The sequence below is a fragment of the Catharus ustulatus genome, chromosome 25 (assembly GCF_009819885.2).
Source record: "Catharus ustulatus isolate bCatUst1 chromosome 25, bCatUst1.pri.v2, whole genome shotgun sequence".
Lineage (NCBI taxonomy): Eukaryota > Metazoa > Chordata > Aves > Passeriformes > Turdidae > Catharus > Catharus ustulatus.
Window position 1 is genome coordinate 6,077,030 of NC_046245.1, and position 18,988 is coordinate 6,096,017.

Here is an 18,988-nt window from a genome sequence, read left to right on the forward strand (position 1 = left end):
AACTTCCCCTCCTCAGAGGTTTTCCTTCAAGGAGACTGAGTGAAACCGTGCTGGAGCAACATGGAATGTATGTCTGGGAGAGCTGTGGCACCTGGTGCATGTGGGACCACAGCTCTCCAGCTTTCTAGAGATCATTTCATTCCCTGGAGAAAACATTTTTCTTTGAGTTTTGAGATTTTTTTCCTGAAGAACTGCAGGTGGGACATAGTTGGAGATGGAGCTTTGTTCCATGACTGGTGTCTTTGCTGAGCTCGGCTCTGCCTGCCTGGGCAAATCCTGTGGGCATGAGGAGTGATGAATTTCTCCACTCACTGCGACTGTGCTGACATCCGTCACTAGTGGTGGCAAGGATGGCCCTGCTTGTGGGTGTTTTGGGTGGGATGAGAGTTCATCCTTATCACATGGAGAAAAACACCAAGGCAAGGAGGGCACACGGGGCACTGTCTGAGGGGTGACATGGAAAGTCACCATGGGGCAAGCAAGATGAGAACAGAAGCATGGAGAGATGTGGCAGGTGGCACCATGTGGGGGGACATTGGGGATGAGGAGGGCATTCCTGTGTGGGGGTGGGACTCAGACACCAGTAGATGGGGTCACAGAGCTGGTCCTCGTGTCACTAGAAGATGGTCTTGGGTGACAGGAGATTATTTTAGGTGAGTTGGTCTTAGGTGATCAGGAGATGGTTTTAAGGTGGCCAGGAGATGGCCTCAGATGTCTGGGAGGTGGTCTTGGTTGGTCAGGAAAAAGTTTTGAGTGGCCAAGAGGGCCCGATCCTGACTGTGGTACAGCCCTAACTGGTGAAGGTCTGTGCCCAGACATCCTTGGACATCTGCAGAGACCTGCTGTAGGGACCTGGGGACATGGGGGTGGGGCTGCACAGGCTCCCTAGGAGAGGACATCACGTATGCCCTGGTCCTGTGGATCCCTGTCAGGGGACATCATGTGTGTCCTCACCCTGGGGTGTGGGGTGCAGTGGCCTTCTCCAAGGATGGGGACATTGATCACCCATGGCCAGTAGGAACAAAGACCAAGGTCTGGTGCAGCTGAGGGGCTGTGGGTTCTCTCTCTGTCCTGGGCTGTAACAAATCCTCCTCTTCCTCCACAGCCTTGCCAGCAGCTGCCTCGCCAGGATGAAGGGGACAGCCAATGTCAACTCCACTGGCTGCAGCCACTACCAGTCTGCCATCCCAACGCCCCGTGCCATGGCCCATGGCAAACTGCACACCACAGCCCCCCTGAGCACCCCAGGGTCCCCTGTCCTCTACAGAGCTCTGTCCCCTCAGCCAGGGAAGATGCCAGCCCCCAGTCCCAAGACTCTCAAGCCCAAAGCCATTGGAAAAGCTGCTGGCCATGAGCCGGCCAAGGGCAGGGAGGGAAGCCCCAGTGTCCCCACTCATGGCGGGCAGAAAGCCCTGTCAAGACCCTTGGTGTCCCCTGGGAAATTGCCAGAGGCAGCAGACAGTGGCAGAAGAGGGGTAGGCAGGGTGGGGGAGCCCACTGAGTTGCACAACATTCCCCTAGCACAGGGCAGGGGGCGGCTGGGAGGGTCCCCTGGGAAGGGCAGCAGAACAGCCACAGCAGGGACAGGGGATGAGTCTCATGGTAGCTTACAGGGGAGAGGCCCTGTATTTGGGTCAGGGGCCATCATTTTCTCCTCAGGGCCCCCACACAGCCGCCCCATCACTGCCACTGTGGCACCCTTCCAGTACCGGTGAGTCCCTGGGCATGAGGGAACATGGGGCTGGGGATGCCTGGGGACTTGGGGCTTGGGGACAGGGGGAGGCAAGCAGGCCCAGGAGGAGTTGCCATGGGAAATGGTGAGGTTGGGTCAGAGGGCTCTGTACCAAAAGGAAGGATCCCACTGGGTTTGGGGTGCTGGGTTGGTTCCTAAGGCACCTATGGGAGCTGATGTGGGGAACGGGATGGACTCATTGAGGAAGAGGGTGCCCTGGGACCCCTTGCAATGAGACCAGTGTCCTCAGACCATGGCAGAGCCTGTGGCTCCAAGTTCTCATCTCCTGGGGGTCCCCAGCCAGTTGCCCATGATCACCCACTCTTACCCCCGCTCTGCCCACAGGCTGCAGGAGAACCAGGAGCATGAGAGGGCCACATCCCCAGATGATGAGTGCTCTGGTCCTGAGAAGGGATCTGACCCGGACCCCAAGCCCAGAGGCCTGAGTGAGTCCAGAGGGGTTGGTCAGGAATGGGGGTGTCCTGCTGGGGTGCTGCCATGATGGTGCCGGGGGACAGAGGCTCATGCTGGAACAGGAGCCAGGGCTGGAGGTCAGGGGGGCGGTGCAGGGAGCCCTCACATTGGAGGTGCTCCAACTCCCCTGGGAAAGGCTCGTCTGCAGTTCCTGCATCAGGTGACCTCCATGGCCAAAACCCTACACTGTGAGAAACACAGGGGACTGAACCCTCTGGGGGCGGCGCCTGGACATCACCCGGGCTGGCTCCTTTCCCTCCTCTTCCCGGTTTCTCAGTGAGCTCCAGGAATGACCCATTTCCGAGGAGCCGGCATGGAGGGACCGCTGGGTCCCCACACCCACCACCAGGTCGCCCCCTTTCTCGAGGGCTGAATACAAGCTCCCCGCTGCAATGCTGAGGCCACCCCATTCCCCTCTTGCTTTGGGGGAAGATTTTTAGAGAGGCGGCTCCAGGGAGGATGCTGGGGCGGCGGTTGCCAGGGCAGCGGCAGCCGAGGATGGCAGGATGCTCCAGAGATGTGCAGGGAAGGGGAAAAAGAGAGCCGGGAGCTTCACCAGGTGATTTGAAGGGACAGAAATCGGTCAGATCCACGGTGGCTCCTGGTAGAGCCCGACTTTGACCTGGAGTCCCAGCACCTCAGTCAGAGAATAATCGGCGCTGAGCCCCGATTTGGAAAGTGCTGAAGCCAGCAGCAAGCGGGAGGATGTTCCAGGAGGGAGCGAGCGGGGCTGGCATGCGCCCAGTGCAGCTGCCCTGCTCCTTGGGGAGGTTTTGGGATAAAGCCGAGCGGGTTCGGCACCGGGGAAGGGGCCGGATCCTTTCCCTCACTCCGTGCCTGCTCCAGCTTCCCCGGCCCATGGCACCTCCCACGGCTCCGCTGGGCCCAGCCAGAGGGAATGGGGGACACTGGGAGACACCAGGAATCACCTCACCAGCCCCAAAACGACGCAACGCCAGCAGATTTGCCACCTACAGCGGGGCCTGCACCCAGGCAACAACCCTCCCCCGAACCCCGAGTGGCTTTGGGGTGCAGCTTGTGCACCCATCCTGCCCCAGCAGCACCTCTTAGAGCAAAACATCCTTTGTTTGGCGGGGGGCATCCTTTATTGTCCCATCCAGGCGGAGTTATTTGAGACTCTTCAGCACAACCACGGGCTGAACCCCGGATAACTCGTCCGGGGGTGGGCTGCGGGGCTCGCACCATCCTCGGTCTTCCCGTCCTTATCTCGGCAGCCGTGATGGGCTCTAATGCAATATTTCCCGGCGGTTGCCATGGTAGCCCGCGTGAGGTCACCAAATAGACTTAATTCAGCCCTCCCGAGGGACGGGTAATTAATGAAAAATGATGATAACCAGATCCCACTCCCCTTCTCCCCCCACTCCCCGCCCTTATTTCCCTACGATCAGTGGAGAGGCCCCGCTGGGTTTGGGGGCCACAGTGCCCCTCAGGGGATTCCTTGGGCCACCTTGGGTCCTTGCTGCACAATTTGGGGAGAAATGGGGATGCTTTGGTCCCCCTGGGAATGGGTGCGCAGTGTCCCGGTGGGTGTGGGGTCCATGGCATGCGGGACAGGGGGTTCTTCAACGCAGCGTGCTGGGGCGTGGGACCCCTGAGCTGGCTTCATGCACCTCCCGCCCAGCACCCAGCACGTCCCTGCCTGCGAGGGGCTGCGGAACGGGGCCGGTAGGTCGCGGGGGGCCACCGCCGGCTCCCCGCCAGCTTCATGCCTCGCCCCAGAGGTCCTGTGCCACCGCAGGGTCCCGCACGGAGCGCTGTCCCCGGGGTCCCGCTCGGTCCCCCCGCCCCACGAGCTCCACCGCGCGCGCCCCCGCCCGGCCCCGCCCCGCGGCGCGCGCCCCCTCCCCTCCCTGCCCTCCACGGGCGCGCGCGCCGCGCCCCGCCCCCTGCCCGCGCCAGAGGAGGGCGGGCCCTTTTTGTTCGCCCCTGACATTCCGCTGGTTCGCTGTGTCCTGCTGGCGGCGGAGCGGCGAGGTGGGGCCGTGCCGCTCACCCCCCTCCCCGCCACCCCAACTCCCCGCCCGCGCCATCCCCTCCCCGCTCCGCCCCGGCCGGTGGGACGGGCGCTGACACCGCCTCTCCCTCTGTCTCGCCCGGTGTGTCCTCGGTGCCGCAGCAACAGCACCAGTGCCCGGCGGGTTAAATGGTTGCAGCGCGGGGATGCTGGGGAGCAACCTCAAGAGCCTTCCCGACGTGGAGCTGGGCGAGGAGGAGCGCGGCTTTCGGCGGGGCCCCGACGGCAGCACCGTGATGCCGAAGCGGGCGAAGGCGGCGGCGGCGGCCGCGGGGCCGCGGGGCGCGGAGCTCCGCGTCTTCAAGGCGAGCAGCGCGGACGGGCGGCTGCCGGCCGGCTCCAACCTGCGAAAGCAGAAGTCACTCACCAACCTCGCCTTCCTCACCGACGCCGAGAAGAAGCGGCAGCTCTATGAGCCTCGCTGGAGCGACGACATGGCCAAGGCGGCAGCGCCGGGGACGGCGGCGGCGGGGGGCGGCGGGCGCGGCGGCCCCCGCGGGCGGGACGCGCCCGCCATGTCGCGGAGCCTGTCCCGCTCCGAGCACTCGCTGCTGTCGCCGCGCCCCGCCGGCCCCGCCAAGCCGCCGCCCGCAGGGAGGCCGAGCCGCATCCCCCGCGGCCCCTACGCCGAGGTGAAGCCCCTCAGCAAGGCCCCCGAGGCGGGCGGCGGCAGCAAGTGCGACGACGAGCTGCTGGGAGGGAAGGGGCCGGCGGTGGCGGCTGGCACCGAGGAGAAGCCGTACTTGAAGGTGGACCCCGAGCTGGTGGTGACGGTGCTGGGCGACCTGGAGCAGCTCCTCTTCAGTCAAATGCTGGGTGAGTGCCGCCGGCGCGACCCTCGGTCCCGACGTCGAGATGGGAATGGGCAGAGGTGGCAGCTGTAGGCATCCGGGCTCCTGACGCTGCGTGAGGACCCACTGGTGGCCACCTCAGTGTCTTGAAGTGAAGGGAGGCTGAGGGGAAAGGAGTCATCAGCCTCTGTAGCCTCAGTCACCATCACAGAATGGTTTGGGTTGGAAGAGACATCAAAGCTCATCCTTATCCACTCCTTGCCATGGACAAGGACACCTTCCACTAGCTCTGGTTGTTCCCACCCATATCCAACCTGGCCTTGACCACTGCCAAGTGATTGGGAAGCCACAGCTGCTTTGGGCAACCTGTGCCAGAGTCTTCTCACCCTCACAGGGAGAATTCCTTCCCAGTATCCCATCAAACGCTGCCCTCTGTCATTGGAAAGCCATTCCCCCTTGTTCTGTCACTCCAGGCCCTTGTCCTAAAGTCCCTCTCCAGCTCTCCTGGAGCCCTTTGGGCGCTGAAAAGGACTTTAAGGTCTTCTCAGAGCTTTTTCCAGGCTGAACACCCCCAGCTCTCCCAGCCTGACTCCAGAGCAGAGGGGCTTCAGCCCTCAGTGCATCTCCAAGGCATGCTTGAGGGAAGGTGCTGTCGCCTGCCTCTTGCCTTGGAGAAAGGGCAGTTCCTCCTGACAAGGAGCAGTGGCAGGTGGTGGTGGAGCTTGTCCTCCCCCACGTGTCATGTCGGCCATCCCTTGTCTCAGCACCCACCAAACACCATGGAGGCTGCACAGCTGGGTGCCACAGCTGCTCCCCACCATCAGCGTGGCTCACCCTGGGGGTGACCTTGGGAAGCTGCTGGTGGAGGTGCTGTGTGAGGGGGTCCATGCTGCTGCTGCTCCATGTTGAGCAGATCCGGAGCTCCGCTGAGGTCTGAGGCTCTGGTAGAGGAGGGTTTTCCAAGGATGCTGCTGCAGGGTTTGCATGAGCCGGTTTCAGCCTGTGGCTGCCTGTGCTTTGCTATCCCTGTGGGTTTGATCCCCGAGCTTGTTGTGTACATTGTGTGCGTAGTGGGTTTCCATGAGAACAGCGAGCACTGGCCCAGTGCTGGCGGTGCCCTAGAGCTCGGTACCCACTGCCCTGTCGCGGGCTGCAGTGTTGGGTCTCGGTACAGGTGAGCCCAGCCCTTGCCATTCTCTCATGCTGCATGCTGATCTCTAGGAATTGTGGCTGCCTCGGCAGCCCTCTGCTTCCTGCAGACACCCTGTCTTCCCTGCATCCCAACCAGCAGTTCCTGGAGTCTTGGCTGGGCAATGACTATGGGGGCTTGTGGCTCTGAAGAGCTGTCTTTGGTCTGGCAAACTGGCATGAGAAGGTGGCAAGGAGCCCTGCAGAGCCGTCATGGTGCTTGCAGTGCTTAAGCTGGTCGACTGTAAAGCCCTGGTGCTTCGTGCTGGTTGGGGAGCTGCACTACAGGCAGGACTGCTATGTCCAGTTCCTTCAAGTTCCCTGCCTGGGATATCTTTTTACAAGGCCTGGAGCTTCTTTGGCACTTTAGCTGGCTTGAGATGCCTTGTCCTTGCTATGTGATGAAGAGAAAGGGGAGAGATTTGCCCTGGCCTGGGGCCTGGGGAAGGTGGTTTGAGATGGGGAGCGGGCTGGAGTGTGTGCTGGAGCCAGGCACCTGGAAAGCCACGCTTGCCAAGTCTGCTTCCCTGTTGTACCCCTAGCTGTTCCGGGAGCCTTTGGGGTGTCACAGCCCCAGCTCCAGCAGGGCTCAGGCAGACTGTGGGGATGAGCAGGTGGGATGCAGGAGGTCAGCCTGGCTGTAGGGGCTCAGGCTGCCCCAGTAGTCCCACAGTGGGGTTTACAGGCATCCATCCTTGGGCCTAATGCTGCGGTAGCACCAGATGCCATGGGAGCAGGGCAGGATTGCAGAAGGATTTGTCACTTATGGGACTAACAGACTGCCACTCGCTGGTGTTGGGATGCTTGGGGGAATCTGAGTGTCCCTCTGTGATGCTCTGCTTTTAGGTGGGAGTTTCCTCAGCATCTCCAAGAGAAATCCTTGCAGGACTGGCCCACGTGGGAGTGACTCCCAGTTTGTGGTACTCTGGAGTATCAGAGATCCAAGACAGGATCTTGTGCACACTCTGAGGAAGATCATGGTTGTGGAAGTGCTCCCAGCAACTGATTTGGTTTCTGGGGTGTTGTCAAGCCTCCACCTGCATCAGTCAGGGTTGACTTTGACCTTGGGAGTTGTTGAACATCCCTTTGGATAGCGCTTGGCATCTGAAGACTTGGTCAGCTGGTCCATGAGGCCCAAACTCTGCCAGATCTGTCCTCTGTGTGTTGCCAATAATTTTCCAAGACACATGGACTGGCAAGCTTCCTGTGATGGGGATTGAGGGCTGTGTCCAGAGTTGGATGGGGAGAGTGCCTGGGGTGGACAGAGCACGAGCTTCACCCTGCTGAAACTTCCCTTCCATGGGGTTGTACTTCCCACGTTCATGGGATTTGTGATGTTGAATCACACCTACTTACCCAACCAACCGTGACCTGGCACATCCATGGCAGCCTGTGTGGTGGGGAGGCCACCAGGAGCCTGGGATGTGGTGAGGAAGGAGCAGCAGTGTGACAGTGGTGCTGGAACAAGCAACAACTTGAGATGGTGTAGACACACACTGAGCCTCCAGACCCTTTTGCTTGCAATGCAGGCAGATGAAATCTTCCCCAGTGGTGATGGTACCTTCCACAACCTGGCTTCCCCAGAAAGAGGTGTTTCCTGTGCTGGAGATAGACCCAGAAGGAATGGGATCCCAGGAGATTTGGATTCAGGAGAGTGGGCTTCACACCCTGCTAAGGTTGGTGAGGAGCACCAGGAGAGCAGCTTTCTCCTGGTTGCTACAGGAGATGCTTGGGAGGGAAGGAAAGTCTGCTGTTTTCATCAGTCCCTCTGGCAAGTGAAACATCAGCCTGAGCTCTTTGGCAATGTCTGCTGAAGGACACCCTATCCAGAGTGGCACGGAAAGACCCGCAAGCTTGGTTGTGCTGGGAAGAGAGAGGCAGAAATTGCGGGGACTTCCAACCTCTGCAGATATGTTGGACTGCTGATCTGTGTTGAGAAGCCTGTGCAGCTTCTGAGCTCCTGGCCCTGCCAACCACAGTGGCTTCCAGAGACCTTGTGTGTCTTCGGTTTCCACACCTGAATTCTCATCTCTACCTCATACTTCTGCCAGAAGCATTCCCAAGCCTCACGTGGCCAAAAATACAGTTTGTTCAGTAATGGCCAAATGTTACCTCTCATTCAGTCACTGCCGCTGCCTCATCTGTTTGATGGCACTGAAGCCTTTGTAGCTGAACCATGTTTAAAGAGCAGCCTGCGCAAGCCAGGAGAGGTCACGGGCACACAGCAACCACATGTGCTTTGTAGAGGCTATTTCCATCATCCAAATTATACATTTTGCATCAACCAAAGACTGAGGCTTCTCATCAAAGCTGGCTGGCAAGTGAGGTTGCTAATTATGCCAGTGCCCAACCACAGCATGAAGGGGATGGAGGGCACGTAACCGGTGTGGTGGAAGAGCTGGTTGTGCAGAACTCGCCATGCATGTGATGGACAGGGCTGTGCAGGTGCAGGGGCTTCTTTGTACAGGCTGAGTGTGTGGTGCCAAGTGTAATAGTTGCACTTACCTAGAGCTCCCCAGAGCACCTCTGAGATCGTGCAGCAGCTTTCTGCAACCATTTCCTTGTCCATCTCTTTCTGGATGTGGTGTCTCTTAAGTGACTGCTAATTCGCATCTACAAATAAGTGGTCAGTGTTGTGTGGGCCAGAACCCAGGTGGACACACGTGAAATCCCAGTGGAGATTGCATTCTCTGAAATGCTCTCTGCAGAAGTCTGCAGCCCTGCCAAACTCTTCAAAAACCATTTCAGTCCTGCAGCCCTTGGGTGGGCCATACTGCCTTTCCCAGGTGGCCCAGCAGGGATGTCCTTGCTGGGCAGTACACACCCACGGGGAGTCGGTACCCTCGTGGTGCCAACACGCAGGCAGGGCAGAGCCTGGCTGTGCTCAGCTGGCACTGGGTGGGCAGTGGGTGCCAACAGCCCTTAAGTGGTGAGGAGGAGAGCCAAGGGCTGGAATGGGCAGATGGGCTCCGTGACAGGTGGGATCTGTGTGTTGCATCTGACTCTGGTTTAAAAAGTAAACCACAGTGCAGAAAAGACTGGCATCTGACATGTCCCATGCAAGGATGTTCCTGACCCTAGTGGAGATGGGAACTAAGTTACTCCCTTCTGATTGCCATCCTTGCTGGAAACACGGTGTGGGATCAAAGAAGCTCTTCTACCCCATGGCATTCCTCTCTCTGCTCCATGTTGTTCCTATTGGTCTAATTAAGCACTAATCTGTCCGTGGCAGCACTGGGTAGCAGTATCCAGTCTCCCTGGCAGGAGACCATGAGGAGGTCAGAGACCAAGTAGCACTTCATCGTGATGAGAGTGGGTTATTGCCTCGTAAAGTGCTGTCACTGTCCTGATACCACCAATGCTATTCCTCTCTTAAGGTCTCTGTGTGACAGCATCTGTGTGACGAGGTCATTGGGACGGGAATTTATTTCCTTTTGTCCACAGAGCTGGACTCCTGCCTTTGGGATAATAGTGAGGAGAAAGGGAGTGGTACACAGTTGTGCTGCTGCTTCTAGCCTGCTCTCAGGAGCTGACAGCAGCTTTCTCCAGCTGAAATGGCTACAGTGTCTGTGGAAAAGATGTGGAAATGAGATCCACGGGCCCCAGATCTTCTGCTGAAACTGTTTGGGATGTGCCCTGTTCCCAGTGATTAAGGCAGTGTGGAAACAGGGCTGAGAAAAAAATAAATCCAGATTTGTCTTTAAAAATTTCCCATGGAAAGGTAGCAGAGCAAACACTTGAAAATACATACTTGGGGATGTGTGGTTGAAACAAAATTCTCCCCAAAGAGCCTGAAAATCTCTGTTCAAATGGGGGTTTCCCAGTGATTGCCTATATCTTGCCCCCAAATCCAACATGTCTAAAAAGAAATATATGTAAATGAATAGAAAATAATAGAAATTCTGGCAGTACTATTTGGGACCTGCTGATCGGATGTGACCACAGTGGGACCTGGATGATGCCCCCTCAAGGCTTTACAGTCCCGTGGGTGTGACTGCTGAGTGCTGCTGGGATGGTCCTAGCCCACCCATGGTTCCTGCCTGGTCCTGGTGCCTCGTGCGCAGCGTGCTTCTGTGCTGGCACTCGGGGAATCATTGGTAATTCTGGGTCCTTCTGGAGAGCATCTTCCACATGCCTGTGTTTCCAGCTTGGTGTATTTGGCTTCTCATGATGTGGCATGTGTCTCTGAGCCCACAGCACTACCTTGTCGCAAGTCCCCCCACCATCAATCGCACTGTTGCGTCCGTTTAAGTTCCCAGCTCTTTGTCTTTCTGTGCAGCTTCTCATGGTGCCAGAAAATAATGTCCCTGGTCCCTTCTACCTGCAGACCCCCTTGCCCACTCTCACTCGAGCATCTGAGGACAGCACTTGGGTAATGCTTGTGCCCATTGCACAGGGGAGGCTTTTTCCAGCTCAACACAGAATTAGAGCCTGCACCCTCTGAAGTGTGTAACCTGTGAGTGATGCCAACCTCCAGTGTGAGCATGTGGCTTCCCTGGCTCAGCTGTGGGTGTGACTGGGTGGTTTGCTGTAGGGCTTCAGTCTTGGGATCAAGATTGCCTGACTGTGCACTGTCAGGTGGAACCACTGGCACATCCTCTGAATCAGTCACTTGTCTGGTCCAGACTGTCTTTTGTGGCACTGTGCTTGTGGTGTTTGGTGCCCTGCATGTGCTGTGTCCCGGTGTTCCTGATACTGGAGACAGCAGTGTCCCAGGGCCACGTGCGTGGTGTTCCTGGTACCAGTGACAGTGGTGTCCTGGGCTGTGTGTTTGCAGTGTTCCTGGTACTGGTGGCAATGGTGAAGCTGCTGAGCCTGGATCCACTCCCTGGGTGGAGTGGGGATGGCTCCATCCCTCTGTGGTATCTGAGTCCTTGTCCTCTCCAGGCTTCACACCTTGCCTGTATCTCATGCAGAGCTGCGGGGACACTGGAGATCAGATACGTTCTGTCATTCTGCTGTATCCCCACCCTGCAAAGTCGTGTCCTCCTCCAGACACATGAAGCAGCTCTCAGGGGAGCCAGGGAAGGGGTTGCCGGCTCTCCAGCTGGAAAGCAGTGAGCTTGGGAGGATAGAGGACATGTGAGGCTTGGAGCTTGGTTGGGAGGCTCAATGTTGCCTCGTGGTGGGGTGGAGGGGCAAAAGGGAGAGTAGGGCTTGCCCATGCTGCTGCATTGCAGCTTAGAGCAGGGAGCTGAGCGGGAGGAGAGCTGGGAAGTCAGGGATGCTGCAGCCGTGAAGCTGGGAAGTCAGGGGATGCTGCATTGCAGAGCTGAGATTAGAAGCTGTGTAAATGGAAATGTGCTTGTGTCAGGGGGGTGTGACACTGAGGAGTGGTGCCCAGTGCCCACCGATTTGCTAGTTCTTCCTCTAATCCAGTTCTTCCACATTTTGTTTCGCGCCAGCATTTCTCTCATTCCTTGCGCTGGTATTTGTCTTGTTCAATTGAGGGCGTAATGTATTTTTTATTAATTCAGGAGGAGGACTGAGATTCATCTCTCACTGAAGGACCAACTGGAATTTGCATAGGGAAGCTGAGCAGAAGCTCAGCACGTTTGGGCAGGACATTTTCCTCGCTCCTGGGAGCAGCCATGGATCGGGGAGGTGGCTCCAGAACCTTGTGGCTCTGGCACAGCATGGCATGTGAGCTCCCTGGAGGGGGACCTGAGCAGACCTTAGGCACACACGTGCCCCCGTGCTGCCCAGTGAAATGCAGGTGTGTCCTGCAGCTTGACATGTGCCTCCACCTCTGTGAACATGTGAGCATTGCCAGGGTTTTGGGAGCACAGGCTTTTCCACCTGGCATAGGTATCAGTGATTCTTAATCCCTTCACATTGCTTTGGTTTTGTGTCGGCCTTGTTGTCTCTCTTCTTAGCTGTCTTGCTCATCCAGAGGTGGGCACTTTGCAGTCCTCTTCCATACCTGTGAGGGTCTGGCCTCAAGCATCCCCCTGAAATTACAGAAAGATTTTATGGCAAATAAAGGCAGGGCTACTCTGCCTTCCCCTCAGGCTGGGTCTTGCCCAGTGGGTAGGGAGGGGATGGTGAGCTGGCTAGGAGGGACCCAGGAGGTGCCTTTCAATGTGGAACTGAAATTGAGGGTTTGAGCTGTGCTCACGATGCCGCGGTTCCCTCGGCAGGTTGTGAGCCTGACTCGCAGCCACAGGTGACGCAGTGGAAGGGCTGGGCTCTGTGCCAGCTTGTTGGCTCACCAGCCAGTTGGCTGGCTTTGGCTGTGGGATTGCAACTTCTCTTGCTTGGTGAGCTGGAAGGATGGCTCATGGCTGAGGTCCTTGTTGAAGCTGCTGGAGGTTCTGGTTGTTTTCATGTGACCCAGAAAAATGGGCCAAGCTGTGCTGTGTGAGCTGGAGGGGAGATTGCAGAACTGTAGAATGGTTTTGGGTTAAGCCATTAGAGATCATCTTGTTCCAACCCCTGCCATGGGCCAGGACACCTTCCACGAGCCCAGGTTGCTCCAAGTCACATCGAATGTGACCTTGAACATTTCCAGGGATGAGGCAACCACAGCTTCTCTGGGCAACCTATGCCAGGGCCTCACCATCCTCACAGGGAAGAATTTCTTCCTAACCTCTAGTCTAACCTGTTCTATTCAGTTTAGAGCTGTTCCCCCTAACTGCAGCATGGCAGACGGGTAGTGCCATACCTTTAGCATTGGAGAGAAGTAGAACCATCTTTATTTCTCGTGCCAGCCCTTCTGGCTGCCAGCCTGTGTGTTTGGTGTCTGTGGGAGCTGCATGTCCCACCTCTGTGCATCCTATGCAGGGCTGTGTCATCAAGAGTGGCAAAGCTGGCAGTGAGACCCTACAACCAGATAAGCTTGTTCAAGAGGACTCAGTTGTGGCCAAACCTAGCCCTTACTGGTTCTGTTGGGAGCCCAGACTGCCTGAAGCTTATACCTCTGCTTTGTCATGGGCCTCAAGTGTCCCTGCCACTGGCTGTGCCCCAGCCTGGGTCTCCCAATTCCCCAATCTGGCTTGAAGCACATTCAGAGCTGTGGTGCAGGTACAACTCTGTTGCTGGCTGTTTATAGCATGTGAGCTTTCAGCATTGCTGTGTACTGAGAATAACTCACTGAGGAGACACTTCTCAAAATCACACGTCTGTTGCCCATGCGCAGTCTCATCATCTCAGACTTCCCACGTGTCATCGTGGGGTCTGTCTTGGTCCTGTGCCAGCCTGGTTTGACACTAAAAGAGGTTTACCCTGGGGTTTTTTTTCTGGCCTGGAGATTCAGCTGGTTAATCATGGCAGGGCTTTGTCTCCCAGTCTTTGTCAGGACATATCAGCTTTTGCAGGGAGCATGGTGGGGAGCAGTTTGGGCTCTGTAAAACCCACCTCACAGAGACCAGTCCTTTCATAGCCCAGCATGTGAGATGCAGGCACTGGCTGGTGGGGAGGATGTGCACAGGGAGTGCAGGAACCTGCTCTTCGGGCTGGAACCTGTGATGATGAAACTCATCAGCTGAATGAACCCCTCCGGCTGGAAGCGTTAGGCGCTGCTGGGGTATTTCCAGTTCACTTTGTCTCTGGCCTGGCGTTATATTTCCAAGCTGATGCAAACAACTGGAAGAATAGATAGCAGCTAATTGACATTGATCTCTGTGATGCTGGAGCTCCCTGAGGTGAGGTTGTGCTGGCAGAAAACGTGCTGTGGACCATTCGATGGGGCCAGTATATCTCTCGCCAGCTGTTTCCCGGTGTGGTGCTGCAGAGGACATGTTGTCAGCCTCATGGATGCTTGCTCCCACATCCCGAGGTTTCTCCCAGCTTTGGTGGTTCAGAGGCCCAAGGCAGTATTGCCAGGGTGGGTACAGTCATGGGCTAACCTGAAAGTGGTGAAATCAGGTCAGGCAGGGTTGCTTTGGCAGGCTCCAAGGTGGGAGCACTGCTTTGTGGGAGGGGAGACAGCAAAGTTCCCTTCATCTTAAAAGCAGGAGGAAAGGCATTTGACCGATTCTGGCTGGAACCTGGGGCTGTCCAGCTCTGCCAGGGCAGGACCAATGTAGAGCCAAGCATGCTGAGTCACCATCGGTGCAGGACCCCTGGCCACCCAGCTGTAGCCTTTCACAACCACCTTGCATTTAGCCTCTAGACCTTTACTGCACCAACAGGCAGTGCAGAAGTAAGGCAAATAATGAAGCTCAGCTTCCTCCCATCCCAGCAGGGAGGAGGGACAGATGATGACCTGCAAACTTCTGCTGCTATGAGCCCAGAGGAGCATGTGCTGAATCCTGAGGAACTGGACTCGCACTGCCGCTGAACTGTGCAGGGCTTGGAGGTTTCTGCAGACTGAAGGGTGGGAATAAATTGAATTTGGCTCTGTTGATACTTGGCATGGGGCTTTCTGTCCTGCTGGATCAGGGCAAGGCAGGGCTGCTGGAGGGAAACAGCTGTGGGGAGTCAATGGGGACAGCCTGGGGGCTTTTCTCTGGGGCTGCCACATCCACTGGGCATTGGCGAAAAGTGCCCTGCACTCCTGCATCTCCCGAACCCCAGGTTCATTAAAAAATATGACAAAAATCCTTCCAGGGAATTGGAGTTGCCCTGGACATGCATTGCACTTCGGGGTGGGCAAGGAAGAGAGGCCCTGGGGGCAGAGGTGCCAGTTGGCACCTGTTGGCTCCTGTTAGTGGTGGTTTTTCTCCCAAATAATGCGTACATAGACTCACCAGGGTTAAAATCTGTCATGGCCTGGAGAACGTGTGATTGCTGGCAAAGGGGAAGTACCAGCATTTGCCTGACTCCCAGCAGGTCTGAGTCTTCTCTGCCTCGGGTTGTATGTAGCCTGGAGCTCACAGCTCATCAGTGCAAGGTCCTTCGGCAAATTCCATTTTGATGTCTCACTCTGGGTGGTGTGAGGCTGGATTTATCACTGTCTGGACCTCCTGTCTCCCACCGTCGGAGGTTGAATGCATCAGAAGCTGACTGCATCCTGACCCTGTGGGGAGGAGCAGTGACAAAGCTACCTCAGGCCTCTTGCTCCTCAGCCCTGTGCCAGCAGTGCCATGGGCATAGCTGGGATGGGGCAGTAAGGGGCTCTGCCCTACAGGGTCCTTCACCTTTCTCCCCAGGGCTCTGCCCTGTGCCCCAGCAGTGCCGGGGATCGCCGTAAGGCCGAAGCTGCTGTCTTTCAACACTCCAGGCTGAATACAGCAGCTGTTTGGGGGCTGATTCACCAGCAGATTGGGATCGTCCCTCCTTGCAGGCTGGATCATCTGGAGGAGGGCAGACACTCCAGCAGCAGCACCTCCAGCCATTTCATTCCCATTTCCCTGAGCCCTTTTAGCTTTCGCTGTGCTGCGCCAAACAGCATCCCAGGACTGCTGAAGCACTAATATCCATCATCTGGCCGCGGTTTGTAGAGCACTCAGAAATTTGGTGCTATTTTCAGTGAAGTTTTCCAAGTTGAGTTTATTGGCTCATGGGCATCTACTCCCAGATGGAGAACATGTGGCCAATTCCTGTGAGGGGAGGGAAATGGCCCCACTCATAAAGCAGCATGGGGGATGAGTGAGGGAATCTCATCCTGGAGCCTGTGAGATACTTTCAGGACTGTGCAGAGTGGGGCTTGGAGGTTGGGCTTTTAAAGCTGCGCCTCTGAAAGCAGAATCTGCAGTGAGAGGTCACTCATCAGATACTATGGTGAGGAAAGTGCAGTAACCTGGAGGCAGGATTCGATCTCAACTCAGCTACTGTTCGCACTGCTGGGCACTTCCCACCCTGCTCACTTTCAAAAGTGAACAGCAGGTACGTGGCAAATAGTCACTGTGCTAAAATGGGTGAAACTCTGGGGGTTCCTGCAAACCTCCCTGCCTGGAACTGAGAAATGAGTACTGGCTAAATGTAATGACACACAAACCCTGAGCTCCAAATCAAAAGTAAATTTACAAAGCAGTTTTTCCTGCCTCACATTCTCAGGTGGAGCTTGGTAATGCATTTCCAAGCCCAGCTGCTCTGTGCTGCAGCAGTGACCAGTGGGACGAAGCCACGCTGTCTTTGCTCTGCTCCCCGTTTGTCCATTGCTGCCTTCCAGGGGCAGAGGTGCGGGTTTGTTTTGTGGCTGAGATTCTCATTCCCTTTGTGATAATAAAGCAAACTGTGTTTGGTTGACATTCTCTATAGCTTCAAAGTCAAATAAAATCTGGGTTGCCAGCTCCTTTTTGTATTTCAGGAGATGCCTGTTTTCCATCCCAAACCTTACATGTTTTGCAGCTCAATAGCACATCCCAGACAATGGCTTTAGAATTCAGACGCCTGCATTTTGGACCCACAGTGCTGAGGCAACGCCAACTGGTGCATGGGGTGCCAGAATTTGTACACATGGGGAGAGAGAAAGAGGAGGACAAAAAACTTGCTCTGATGGGATGTTTCCCCAGAGATCATGGTAATGATCTTCCATTTCCATATAGCTTTTCATCCGCTGGCGGAGTGTGCTCACTCGTAAGCTGATGCAGCACACATCCTGTGTGGAGAGTGCAGCAGCTGTCCTCAAAAATCATGTTGTAAGAGGGAAACTCTGGAACGGCAAAGCAGGATCTGCTTAGGGTGAGAGTGACCCCTGAGACTGCAGGGATGCTCGGGGATGCATAAGGGATATTAGGAAGAAATTCATTACTCTAAGTGTGGTCACACCCTGGCACAGGTTGCCCAGAGAAGCTGTGGCTGTGTGGGAAGTGTTCAGGGTCAGGGTGGATGGGGTTTGGAGCAACCTGGTCTGGTTGTAAGAAGGTGTAAGGTTGAGATGGTCTTTAAGGTCCCTTCCCATCCAGACTGTTCTGTGGTGATTCTGTGTCCCTGCATCACTGGATATGGGAGCTGCCTTGCTGCTGTGTAAACATAATCTTAGTCCTTCCCCAAATCAACATCACCTGTGGGATGTGCCTCACATCAGCCAGTGTCCAGCTCGGAGCTGTGCCATGGCCAAATGTGAGCTGGAACTTGTCTCTGTGGTGTAAGAGCTCTGTCATGAACAGGGAGCAGCAGTCAGGGTTTATGGTCAGTGCTGGAGCAGGCTGCATCCCACACTGACACACAGGGTTGTTTTCCTGCCTCATCCATCCCTTTTTGCCCTGGTTGCCATGCTAGAAGAGTTGTTAGGCCTGGAGGATCCCAGAACTATGAGGAAGGTCAGCGAGGCTGCATCCGCTGCCGGAGCATGCGGGAGGTTGGTTAATATGCAGTATTCCCTTGTTTTCCCGAGTGCCTCTCGCTTTCCAAGAGCAGAGAGGTGAGTCTGGAAGCTCTTCTTCTCCCCTGTGCTGAGATGGGTTTGCAAAAGCTACAATTTCTTCTGCTTTCCCCCTCCGCCCCCCGCCCCTTGCTTTTCCTGCCCTGACAATTTTCCCTGGCCTGATGAATTTTTAAACAAAAACATGGTGAGGAGAAAACAGGAGAGAGGGGAGAAAACCCACGAGAGGACATGAGGAAAAAACTGTTTTCCAAATCAGAGTGATTGCAAGTGGAAGTGAAAGTTTAGGTTGTGGTTTTAATTTGAAAGCCTGCACGTGGTCACTTTACACAGGGGCAGAATGTGGACACGTGTTTCCTTGCCTGTTGGTGCTGGGCATTGAGCAGAAGCGAGACTTTGGGTGTAATGGGTCAGAATTTGGCCCAAACTGGACCCTGGCTGGTTAGTGCTGGAGAAAGTGGAATAAGGGAAGGGGGAGCACAAGGATGGAGAGAAGAGGTGGAGGATGATGGGAGGCTGGCTCACGGAGCTAAGCATCACCAGGGAGCCCAAACTCCATGGCCAGGAGGGCTTGTCCTGCTCCATAAGCCAAGCTCTGACTTGCAAAAGTAATTCATAGAGTTTGAATTGCTGATGATGTTGTGAGATATCATGGACACCTTTTTGTGCCATACCTTGTCCCTCCTGAAATGTTCCTCCACCATGTCCCACTGACACCAAGGTCAGAGCTGGGCATTGGGACGACCACTCTTGTTGCTGTCTGTCAGGCTGGGCTGGTTTCTTGCAACTGTCACCTTGGCAGGTAGATTGAGTGTTGCTGGAAAACCAGCTTGGTGTTGGAAATCCACTGCTGTCACACTGTGCAGAGCAGAGAGGGCTCCTTGCAGATCTCATTGTATTTCAGGCTGGAAAAGAAAAGGAAACATTTTGTGGTAATTTTTTCAATGACTTTCCAATTTTTTTTTCTTGGTAAGCTGTCTGCAATCGCTTACAGTGTTCCTGAAGGGATTAATTACTCACTGGAGCTCATTGTGCGTATTTCATTTTCTGAACTATTGGATGTGATGTCTGCCTTGGATCGAGCAAGGGGTCACATGGCATTTCTTTTTCCATCCTTTTTCCCCTATTCTGTTCTATCTGTCAGGCTCCTGGTGTGAACGCTCCCTATTGCCGCTGCGGTGGGTGCTCGTTCAGCGCGCTGCGCGTGATCCTGATTTCCCTGCTCTGTGCTCCTTTTTCAAGGGAGTGTAGCCAGAATAAGACAAATTGCTTCCTTGTTTGAGTGACTTTTGGCTGATGCTTTCCCCCCAAGCTGTAGTGTTGGCTTGGCTTCTCTTGCAGCAGTTGTGGCTCTGGGCTGTGCATCATCAGTGCTTGGACAGGCCCCCGGAGCAAATCTAGGGAGAAGAGCTCAAAGCACATTGCAGAGCTGCTTCCCACAGTGAAGAGGGGCTTTTGCTGTGCAGGCAGCCATTGCATGGAGCTGAGATGTCTTAGAGGTGATAAATCCCAACTGCAGTGCTACCAGGGACCCCTCTGTGCTGTTCTTGAAGCGTGGG

The 18,988-nt window shown here is 55.9% G+C and overlaps 1 protein-coding gene across 5 annotated transcripts in view; it reads left to right on the forward strand.

The window, feature by feature from the left end:
• Positions 1–18,988, forward strand: part of NAV1 (neuron navigator 1) — a 69,291-nt gene that overhangs the window by 12,131 nt on the left and 38,172 nt on the right. For 4 of the 5 annotated variants that reach the window (XM_033080097.1, XM_033080098.2, XM_033080099.1 and 1 more), the window contains exons 2-4: positions 1,106–1,711; positions 2,078–2,178; positions 4,344–5,057. In XM_033080097.1, coding sequence (XP_032935988.1) covers positions 1,131–1,711; positions 2,078–2,178; positions 4,344–5,057 — 1,396 coding nt within the window. In that variant the 5' untranslated portion in view covers positions 1,106–1,130. Of the gene's footprint in view, positions 1–1,105; positions 1,712–2,077; positions 2,179–4,343; positions 5,058–18,988 lie in introns of those variants that run through there. The other variant, XM_033080100.2, reaches the window with a different exon arrangement.